Source organism: Trachemys scripta, chromosome 10 (assembly GCF_013100865.1).
Source record: "Trachemys scripta elegans isolate TJP31775 chromosome 10, CAS_Tse_1.0, whole genome shotgun sequence".
Classification (NCBI taxonomy): Eukaryota; Metazoa; Chordata; order Testudines; family Emydidae; genus Trachemys; species Trachemys scripta.
In genome coordinates this window covers 85,105,423-85,116,085 of record NC_048307.1, presented here as the reverse complement: position 1 = coordinate 85,116,085, position 10,663 = coordinate 85,105,423, and the positions used below count along the sequence as shown (strand labels likewise).

The window sequence follows — 10,663 nt, the reverse complement described above, 5'->3', positions numbered from 1 at the left end:
GTGGAGGGTTGGTAAATCTGTGAGTACTGCTGTGTTCTGGCTCAGCGCTCAAAGTGCTCCAGCAGGGCTTCCCCTACCCTCTGACTTGTGTTTTACAAAACACCATGGGTGGGTATCTACACCTTTATTCCTGGGGCACACTCTAGATACAGGAGCTTGCACAACAGCATTTACAAAGTCTCCACACTGGCTTTGCTGTACCAAGGCCCATTTACTCTTGTACCAAAGCTTCTCCTCCAGCCCAGCACCAGTGTAGGTCTAAACTACTGCTGGGAAAGCACCTGCTACCCTGTCTACTAGGGGCTGGGGCAGGCAGTTTTGATTGAGCATTTCCCTAGCAGAGACTGAACCACAGCCTTGTCTACAGGTAGGCACCTGTCTCCCCTGCCCTCCCCCCCCCCCCAACTGTGACTGGGAGGGGGAATGAGTTGTTGTGAACAGGCAGTGAGTTAGGGGCTGGTGATCCTTGGGGGGAGGAGGGCTAATGCCTATCAGCTGTGAACAGCTGTTCCCCACCTAGCCCCCTGGTCATGCCATGCCTGTAGAGCATTCACATGGACATGCTGATTTGCTCAAGTTAGGCCCTTCCCGGGCAGAGGGGCAGTTTGGCTGCTAAGTGGCTCACTACTTATTGTATTACATCCAGCACCTAGTAACCCTCACCCCAGCCCCACGGTGATGTACAACCACTTCCTTGGACAAAGCAGCAGAGCCTGTATGTGAGGGCTCTATCTCCCCCCCCTCCCCCAAGGCCAGCTGGTAATGGTGGCAAAGGGTTGTATCACTTACAGTCCCACAGCCAAGCCCTGCTCCATCAGTATCTCCTGCTGGGTTGGGTCAGGCAAGTTACTCTCAAAGCAGGAGGAGCTCAGGCAGGTGCTGGGAGAGGGCTGAAGGCCACAGCCACACATTGTACAATGAACTGTTTAACCCCAGGCCTCCACCTCACCTGCAGTGTAGCACAAAGGGACCCTAAGCAACCATTCCCATCTCACCCCCCTCCTTGCAGTTCCACCTAGCCATGTCAGCAGGTTCTGAGAGCAACACAGATAGATAGGGGAGATACACCAACAATGGGGTGCACAGCCAAGGAAGGTGAGGCACTTCCCTGTCCCCTCAACTCCTGCTACCCCACACTGCTCAAGCAGGTGTCAGTCATTAAACCCCAGCACAGACTGACCCCTTTCCTCCAGGGGCAGGGTGCCCTTAGCTCTAGCGATTGAAACAGTCTCTGCCATGCTCTCAGCTCCTAGGGGGAGAGAGCCAGTGAAGGAAAGTGGCAGGTCCCACGTGATGGCAAAAGCCACTTTCTCCAGCAGACAGCATAGGCTGCACCTATCACAAGTTAGGCTGAGCACTGCATGGAGCTGGCATGAGCTATGCTGGCTGACAAGCCTTAAGCCAGGTCTCCTGTCCAGGCGGAGCTCTGTGGTGCAGGCTGGCCCCCTGAGCAGGACACAGGCACCCATCCTAACCTGGAGCTGCACCACTAGTCCCAGGTGCCCCTTAGGAGCTGGTACAGGTAAGACAGCAGCTCACTGGGGACAATTCACTAAGACCATCACCCACTCTCTCTACTTTGTGGCAGCCACATGCTCTGTCCTGCCACCCTCCCCCACCCCCCAACGCACCCCAGGGCAGTCAAATGGCTGGGCTGGACACTAGGCTGGGGGGCTGCAACTACTGTACTACTACAGGAGAGTTCACTAACCCCCACCCCTTCCTCCCCTGCACTGAAGGGAAAGGAGAACGGGCAGTGGAAAGGCTGCAGGCTCAGCACCGGAGGCTCCTCTAGGCAGCCCCTGTCTTCTCAAACTCGAGGATGAGGCCCTTGATGTGGGACAGCTTTTGGTGAAGATACTCGCAGCGGTCCTTCTCCTTCCTGTAGCTGGGGTAAGTCTGCAAGATAGAGCCCAGGTCAGCTCCTGCCAGGGAGCATCGGCCCCAGCCCCCCACTGCCAGCCTCACCTGCTTGAACCTCCGGTATTCCTGTAAGATTCTGTCTTCCACTGCCTGCAAACCAAGAGAGCTGACTCAGCAGTCGGCCTAGGCACGCTGCCCTGGCGCCCAGCCCGGCCCACCCTCACCTTGTGCTCCTGCGTCCCGTGCGGCAGCGTTTTGATTTTGGCTCCCAGCTGGATGAATGTCCTGCTCACGTGTCCAATCCTGGTGTGGAGGCGCCGGTACTCTGCGTAATCCGCACTGAACGCCTCCATGTAGGCGTGATGCTGCTCCACGGAACAGATGGCTCTGTATTTCCTAGCACAACCGGGAGAAACTACTGACTAGTCCCTCCAACAAGGCCAGGTGAGCTGAGCAGCAGGGGCCAGAATGCTGCCTGGTAGGAGCAACTCCATCTCCTGACCCGTACCACTTCAGCTTCCCTGTGCGTGAGGAAGAGACAAGGTGGGCACTGCCCAGGAGCAGGTGGTGCTGTCACGCGGTAGCTGTGGAGTGGGGCCTGGTCTGCTTCTTGTCCAGCTTTGAGATTCCATTTACAACATGGACTTCACAGGCTGGGAATCTGCAGCTCAGCCTGGCTCCACGCCCCCCCCCCCCCCCCCCCCCCCCCCGGCTCAGGCTGTGGGAGCTGGGACAGGGCCCCCCTCATGGTGCCTGCCGAGAGGCTAGCCTGTCACCCAGGTGAGGAGCAATGTGCCTGGCAAGGAATGCCCGCCCCAGCCATGCTTACCGGCAGTAATCTGGGAGCTCAGCAAAGGAGAACGGGGGGCTTGCCTGGGAGCTGCTGTCTGGGGAGGAAGCAAAAGAATTTGGGCAGAAACTCTTCAAAGTAATTTCCCCTCCAGCCTCTGTCCCTCAATTCCTTGGGGTTACGGAGCCACCACCAACCCCAGCAGGAGCTGCCTGCAAAGTCACCTGCGCTGCCTCAGGCGGGGCCCCTCAGCCCTGCTGGTGTGCAGAAGGGACGGGACAGCGCCTGATGCCACGCAGAGCGGGAGGTGCAGGGGCTCTGCCCAGCACTGCCGTGACCTGCCCCAGGGAAGCAAACCCCTCCCCCACCCCCCCAGCGCGTGGCCCTGGAAGCTGTGAGCAGACACTGCTCATGGGCTGAGTCCCAGCCCCACAAGCATTAACCAGCGGGTTTGCAGGGCTCTGTGCAGGGACCAGCCTCAGCCCCCTCCCCGCATCACTGGGGGGGCAACGGCTCAGGGTGTCACAGAGCCGGGAACAGAACCCAGGGCCCCACCCCAGCTGGTGCCTGAGCCACAGGAGCCTCCTTCCTGGGGTGCCCCCTGCTGGCCATGGGGAGAGACTCCTCCCTCTGACTTTAGCTGGTACTTTGGGGCCACAACTTCCCCCTCCCTGAAGCTCTGATGTGAGCCTCGCTTTGGGCTCACCCCAAGTCCTTTTTCAGCCCCCCCGGGCTTCCGGACTGCTCTCCCCTAGTCTCGCTGCCTGGGGGCCGTGCAGCCCGATGTGGCAGACAGCTCTGGCTAGGGGTGCTTACGGCTGACAAGGTGGGTCAGAGCCTGGCTGGCAGCAGGACGTCCCTGTGATGGGCTGGGAGCAGCACAGCCCCTTACCTTGCAGGGCAGAAAGGTGCTGCTCCAGGCGCAGAGCTCCCTCTTCCCAGTCATCACCTCCCTCCCCATCACTCGGCTCCTCCTCTGAGCTCTGCAGCTCCGCGCTGGGCCTGGGAAGCTGGCATGGCTGCCGCTGGCTCTGGGCTCTCCGATGCTCCAGGCCAGGCTCCTGCAGGCTGCGGTGGGACCCCAGAGAGCTCGAGGGGTGCTCTTGGGCACAGGGTTTCTTCAGCCCTTGTGGGTCCGAGGCATCCAGCAGTGCCAGCCGCTTCTGAAATGAAAACCCACCAGGCTGTGGGGGCTGTCCTGGATTCATCCCCCAGGCTGGAGCCCTCACTGCAGGAAACAGGTGAGCAAGGAGGGATCCACCCCTTTCATCATGGCCCACGGGGCTACCCCCTCCCCACATGCAGGGCTCTCACCCCCCTACTCTGGAGGGCAGAGGTGATGCTCTAGGCTGCAGCCCACTGCTCTAGGCCAGCCAGGCACAGGTGCTGGAACTAGGATGCTGGGGGGTGGCTGCTGCACCCCTGGCTTGCAATAGTTTCATCCCACGGGGTTACAGTTTGGTTCAATGGCTCTCAGCTCACCACTGTACAAACTGTTCCAGCCCCCTGCAGCCAGTCTGCCCGCCAGGACTCCAGCCACCCAGCCGGAGACTAGAGCCTACTCCCCCAACCCACCCAAGGCCAGAGACTTGGTGCTATGGCTAGTGACAGTGGGACAGCAAGGGGCAAGGCCCAGCCAGAGCCAAGCACGCAGCTGGGACCAGCCCCCTCCCAGCCCAGGGAAGACTCAGCTCAAGGCAGACCCTCAAGGAGCTGCCCAGCCAGTGGCCTGGGCACAGTCACCTCGGGGACTTGTGCTGCGCTGTTAAGCAGTACGGCGGTGGGTGGAACCTGCCATGGGGTGGCCGGGCGGCCGCAGTGGCCCTGAATGAGGGGCAGGAATCCAGCCTGCCCAGGGTTAGTGGAGGAGGACGCTGGGGCGCTGGATCTTGGGGGGAAGAACTGATCTTGCCCCAGGGGGGACGGGGGCACCATGGCTTCAAGAAGTGGCACCAACATATCTGTAAATCAGCTCAGTGCTGGCACTCAGGACACATGCAAATAAAGCCATGCATATTCAGATATGAAAATCAGGATATTAAGCCATGCTGGGGATCTCCAGATTTCTGGACATTTAGCCTTAGCAGGTTTTCAGCCCTCGTTCTCCTGCCCTCGCCTTGTTCTGGTGCCTGCGCCGGAGCATCCATCTGCCTAAGGCTTCGTACCACCAATACTTACCACGCCCAAGGGCCTTCTGCTGGCACCTTGGCAAGACGGGCACTCCAGAGGCACTAAGAAGGGCCTGTCCACAGCTCCGTGGGCCTGTTTCCTGGAGCAGAAGAGAGAAGATATCTGGGGCAGCTTCCATGGGCCAAGGCAGTGTGTCACCCAAGAACAGGAGAGGAGATGCCCTGCCAGCACCCAGGCCATGGGGCCGGGCAGGCTGCGGTCAGAGCCTTGGCATGGGGATGGCATGGAGCACACGAGATGGGAACAAGGTGTGAACCCACCATCTGGCTGCGAAGCTTCTGTGCCTGAAGCCAGCTGTACACACGAGTGCCCTGCAACCCTCCCCTGCTCGGAAACATCCAGCCCCTTCCCACAGCCAGCCGGGACTTCGGCATTAACCGGGGGCACCGGGCAGCTCTCTGCCCCTTGGCCCAGGGCTGTACCTGCGCAGGAGCTGCCTGACTTGCTGCTGCTCCTCGGCCGTGTAGCCCAGCCAGTCCTCCTGCACCTGCCCAAAGAGCTCCTCCTTCAGACTGTAGCTGCTCTCCCGGGGGTTCAGCTGCCCCACCTGCGTGGACGAGAGCAGCAGAGTCAGCGAGAGCTCAGGGGGCAGGAGCTGCCGCGCTGCCCCCTCTGCCCACACTCACCTCCTGCAGCATGGGCAGCAGCTGGGCCCTGTCCTTCAGGCTGATCTGCACCCTGTTCAGCCGCTCCAGGAGCTCGTGTTTGCAGTGGGGCCGCAGGGCCAGAAGCTGCACTAGGCATTTCACAAGAACCCTGCGATCTGTCCCCATGGGGCTACATTTCCGGCCCCCGGGAACAGGGCTCCCAGTGGGGCACTTCTTCAGTGGGGTGCTCATGCCCAGCTTCTTCGGGATGGCGACACATTTGCCTGCAGAGGAATCAATGCACAAACGGCTGCTAAAAGAACTAACCCCCCCAGATGTGCCCCGAAGGCCTCTCATCCCGGATCTCACAGCGAGCACCAGACTCCTCTCTGCCCGCCCATAGCTGGCCCCCTTGACGCAAGAGCCTTCTCCTCTGCAGCCCCTGGGTCCCTCCACTTCGTTGTGAGTTTGGGCTAAATTCTGCCAAGCTGAGGCCTGGCACACTTGCTGCAGCCAATGCGCAGCTCAGGGGGACTGGGCAGGGGTTGGGAGGTGAGACGACACCCAGGGAGAGGCTGGGCTCACCCAGTAGCTGTTGCAGCCCCAGTTCAGCCCCCAGCTTCTTCCTGAATCCAGCCTTGCCAACCCCGCCCAGCAGGCCCGGTGCAGCCAGCAGGCCTGGTGCAGGCTGATTCCCAGGGCCCCGCACCTTGGGCTGCGCGAGGTGTGGGACAGAGAGACTTGGCCATGGGAGCCCAGCTCTGCTCACTCTCCCTCCAGGCAGGAGCTGTAGTGAGCCTCACCCACCCATGCGCGGCACAGAGCCAGCTGCCAACACTCACATGGGCCACATGCTGCCCCGTGCCCAGGCGCAGAGTGGGAGGGGCTGCTCGGCTCTCTCAGTGCTTCCTCCCACTTCTCAAGGTCAGCCCCACTCGTGAGCCACGCCCTGACCGTGGCAGGATCCTGCCTTACCATGGCCTGGGGCTGCTGGCTTGATCTCGATAGCAGCTCTGCTCCACGCCTCCTTCTCCGCCTGGGACACACGCGCCCGCGTCAGCTGGTACGAGTCATCGGTGGCACAGACGGTGATTTTCTCCTGGATGCTGCCCACACAGTCCAGCTGGCTCTGGCCCAGCCTGAGAGCACAGAAACCTGTGTCACTGGCCTGGCCCTGCTCTCTGCTCGCCAAGGAGAGGGGCCTAGACGCACCCCCAGACCGGGGGGCACTTGCTACCACACAGCAGGGGCAGGGGTCAGAGCCAGTGATGTGCCCTTGTCTTGTCTCATCCCCAGCCCCTGCCCAACACGGCACTCCCCAGGGCAGCCTCCTGCTGTGGTGGAGTGGAGATTTTCTGTCACATTTTGTATGACTAGTGTGCGTGCCTCAGTTTCCCCTACATGCTGCATTGCTAGCGAGGTGGTGGGAAAAGGTTGTTTACCTGCAGGCGGGCTTTGGCACAGGTGTGAATGGCACCAGGCTAGCACCTCATCAATAGAGTCCATGAAGACAACAGCAAATCCAGTCACCAGGACTTCTACGACTAAGGACCATGGATGGCTCCACCTCTCTGCTGGAAGCCAAGCCGAGTTTGCCCAGCTGGAGAACAAAGGGCTAGGGGATGGAGGGTTGAGGTGGAAGTGAAGTGTGGGCTGTGGGAAGCAGTCAGGGCTCGCCTGACCTGGGACAAAGACGGGTCAGAGGGATGGGACTTTAGGCTCCATGCTGACAGGACGGACCGTGCTGTAACTGTCTGTTTTCTGAGCTACCGAAGGCCTCCCTGTGCTGTGTGCCAGCCGACCATAAACCAACTTTCTCAGCACTGGGTGAGTACCCCTGCAGATGCTGGTGGGGCTGTATTGCTCCCTGAGATAGCACAGGTCTCCCTCAGGGGTCTGCCTCCCACCATGGCTCCGGTCAGCGAGAGCGGCTGACAGGCCAGAGATGCAGCCTAAGGAGGCGATGACGCTGCGTGGCTTGCCCTGGAGGAAGAGTGAGACCCCTCGGGGGTCCGTCTCCCTGAACAGCCCTCCCAGAGACTGTTCCAAAGCTGGGGTCACAGCACCGGTTCGGCGAGGGTGTCTCCTGCGCATTCTGGAATGGAAGTGCCTTCTCCGCAGATGCCCCACAGGGGAGTCAGCAGGGATGTGGGGCTGCCCCTCCCACAGGCCAGTAGGTCTCAGAGCCCTGCTGCCTGCCTTCCTACCTCTTTGGCAGGCTTCGGTTGGTGAGGCTGACGGGACCTCCCCACCTTAGGGGCACTGGGCTGGCCGATGGCTCTGAAGTGGAACCAAGGACTCCTCCCTGACCCTGAACGAACTGCAACCGCCCCCAGAGCAGGGCAGCACCGCCCCCCCCCCCCAAGTTAGCACAGATCGGTGGGAAGAGTTAGGGGATCGGGCTGCTTGAGACTGCAGCAGCTCTCACCAAGCAACTCACGCAGCCTGCTCCCTCCACGCTGAGGCAACTCCCAGCCACCTCCTGCCCTGCTGAACAGCCCGAGGGTGTCAGTCACCCCTCACTCGGCACTGTTCTCTGCTCAGGAGCAGCTGCTCCAATGCCCATGTGGGGAGAGCACCCCCCTCCTGGTCACTGCTACCCCCCTCCGCTATCCCGAAGGAGATGTTCTTCGGAGGGTGGGGGCTGCACAGGCAGGGAGCTCCCGGCACACGGTGCCCCAGTGGATCTGGGGCTGCAGCTCCATACAGAACTGTCACTGGACACCATGGCCAGGCGGGCGCATCTGCAAAGAGCCAGCCCCCTCCCTGACACCAGAACAGACACAGCCCCTTCCCCACGGCTTGTGCCCCATCTCCAGCCGCCTCACACACGCTGCCTTGGACTCAGGTGCTGGCCATGCCCTTACTCAGCCAGGTCAGCTTCCCACAAGCCCTCGGCCCTACCCCCAGCCACAGGCGGGGCAGAGGCCAGGAATCCGGTTACCTGCCTAGGGCTTCAGGGCAGGAAACAAGCCTCCAGTTCTGGGAAGTCTCCAGGACAGGGCCTCTGGGGCACAGACCGGCCCCACTCACTCACCTGGAGACGTACTGCCGGATGCAGTCGAAGCTGGCCTGCGGCTTGTCCTTGCTGTAGCGGGACAGGTAGAAGGTGAAGAGGCGAGCTCCTTCCGCAAGGCTGCCCAGGGCACAGGGGATCTTGATGTACTGTCCAGGAGAGAGGGAGCGCATGGGACCATTCCCAGGGGAATGGGGCACTGAGAAGAGGGGAGCTGCATTGTCCCTGCCCCTCTGCATCCTCCTCCCGCCCCACATCCCCATCCCTGCCTGGGACTTGGCAGCTGTCCTCAGGCACAGCTGCACACGCCCCAGCTCTCCCAGGGAGGGGGCTTGGGGGCTCCCCAGACCCCCTGTGTACAGACAAAGGGCCCCAGCAGCACTGCCATCTAATTGTCTGGTTCAGGATCCCCCCCACGAGGCTACAGCCTGCTTTTAGCAGCAGCTCTCCAGGGGGCAGATCACCAGCAGAGATTTAACCCTTACAACGCTGGGCCGTTTCCAGACATGGGGGAGCCAATGGGAGACTTGGAGTGGCTTTACTCCCAGCAGTGGGGTACACAGCCGGGGGGCTGGGGCTGGGTCTCTTAGTGGAGGGACAGAAGGGGGATCAGCAGAAGGGAGGGCTGGCATTCTGGGCAGGGGACAGTTGGCCAAGCCAGGGGCTCTCTGCCCCAGCTCAGGTGGGGGTGGGTACATGGGGCAGGCACCCCCAGACATACCCTTGGGGCGGGCGCTCTGCCCCAGCTCAGGCAGAGGGGGGACACATGGGGGGATCCAGCGCTTTCCCTATTCTCATTCCAGCTGCCTCTGCTGAGCTCACAGCCCAACACCTGCCCCCGGCCCCCCTGCGAGGGGACTGTGAAGGTGGTTGCAGGCAAAGGCCAGAGGGACCCTTCTCTGAGCTTCAGGCAGCAGCTCCCCGCAGGAATCCCCTGCAGAGCTAGTTAGCGAGCATGGCGCAGCTGAGATGCTGCAGCAGCCTGGAGCCAAAGGGGAGGGAGGCAAATCTCTGACCCCAGAGCCCCCAGAAAACAGCAGAGAAGAGACTCAGCCAGGCCCAGCACAGGGCAGGCAGCCTACAGGGCCCAGAGCTGCCAAGGACACAGGTTGCAGGAGCACAATGACTCCGCTCCATCCCCCTTGGGGCTGCCGAGAGCCGGTCAGGCCCGAACAGGCCGTGACACCCCCCAGGCCGTGTCGTGGGCCCCTCCCCTGGCTACAGATCAAAAGGGCCCCTCTCCCCCGCAGCCTAGCTGCTCCCCAGCTTCCGCAGGGCCCTGTCTGTCGAACAGCCCCAGCCCCACGGTTCTGGGAGGAGGCTCACAGGTGATGGAGGTGGGGAAATCCCCTGGTCCCATCTACAGCTTCTGCTGCCGGGGCTGGGGAACAATCCCACCCACAGAGGCATGGCCGTGTCCAGTCCCAAGCAATGGAGCTCCCACCTGCCCAGGTCCCGCCGGCTCACACCGCACCTCCCCCAGAGCAGGGCTATGCTGTGCTCCCCCTGCCCCGTCATCTCTCCTTCAGCATGGCTCAGCTCCCAGCCCCCTCGGCTCCGGCTCAGCTGTAGGCAAGGAAGGAGAGTGAGGAGGAACAAGTGCTGCCCTCGCCCAAGCCCAGTCCAAGGGGTCGCGAGGGAGGGGCTGCTCCAAGGTCGCTGCCAGTGGCGCTGGGCTGCGGGTGTGGGGACAGGCCCAGAACATGGCTGGGGTTGGCAGACCCAGGCTGGAAATGGGAGTGGAGACAGGGCTGTTGAAAGTCAGCGGGGCTGGGCTGGGCTGGCGTCCGTCTCACACACACTCAGTGTGTTCGAGGAGCCCAGTGGCCCCATCCTCACCCCCCAAACAGGGAGTCCCTCCCCACTCACCCCCTGGCTCCCTTGGAAGGCGATGACAGGCTGGGCTGAGCCCTGCAAACAGAACAAGAGGGACAGTTAGCGGCTGCACCCGTCCAGACCCCTGTGACTCAGGCGCCCCCACGCAGCCGGGTGGCACCACCCTGAGCCCAGCACCTTGCTCCTGGGGAGCGGGGAGCCCCCCACCCCACCCCACCCCACATGGGGCTGCCCTGGCTGAACTGCAGCAGAGCTTCTGGGCCAGGACCGGTCTGGGAGGGGGTGGCTGGGAAGAGGGCATTGACCCAGTCCCGGGCCAGGGGGGAGTTGGGGGGCAGGGCCCGGGGGGGGGGCGCAGGGGGCACTGACCCAGGCCCAGCG

General features: G+C 62.2%; 1 protein-coding gene across 1 annotated transcript; it reads right to left on the bottom strand.

The window, feature by feature from the left end:
• Positions 1–586: 586 nt before the first annotated feature.
• Positions 587–10,506, bottom strand: ELL3 (elongation factor for RNA polymerase II 3). The gene is made up of 12 exons (XM_034784911.1): positions 10,495–10,506; positions 10,316–10,357; positions 8,468–8,595; positions 6,406–6,569; positions 5,470–5,714; positions 5,266–5,390; positions 4,832–4,922; positions 3,546–3,816; positions 2,693–2,750; positions 2,088–2,259; positions 1,969–2,013; positions 587–1,899 (listed from the first exon to the last, which is right to left on the bottom strand). Exons 1-12 carry the CDS (start codon positions 10,504–10,506, stop codon positions 1,792–1,794), a joined length of 1,461 nt encoding a protein of 486 aa, XP_034640802.1. The 3' UTR covers positions 587–1,791.
• Between the last annotated feature and the right edge of the window lie 157 nt (positions 10,507–10,663).

Coding starts and splice junctions, on each gene's coding strand:
- ELL3 (XM_034784911.1), bottom strand. Junction 2,014..2,087: donor ACGGGACGCAGGAGCACAAG/GTGAGGGTGGGC, acceptor CTTGGTTTGCAG/GCAGTGGAAGACAGAATCTT. Junction 1,900..1,968: donor AATACCGGAGGTTCAAGCAG/GTGAGGCTGGCA, acceptor TCTATCTTGCAG/ACTTACCCCAGCTACAGGAA.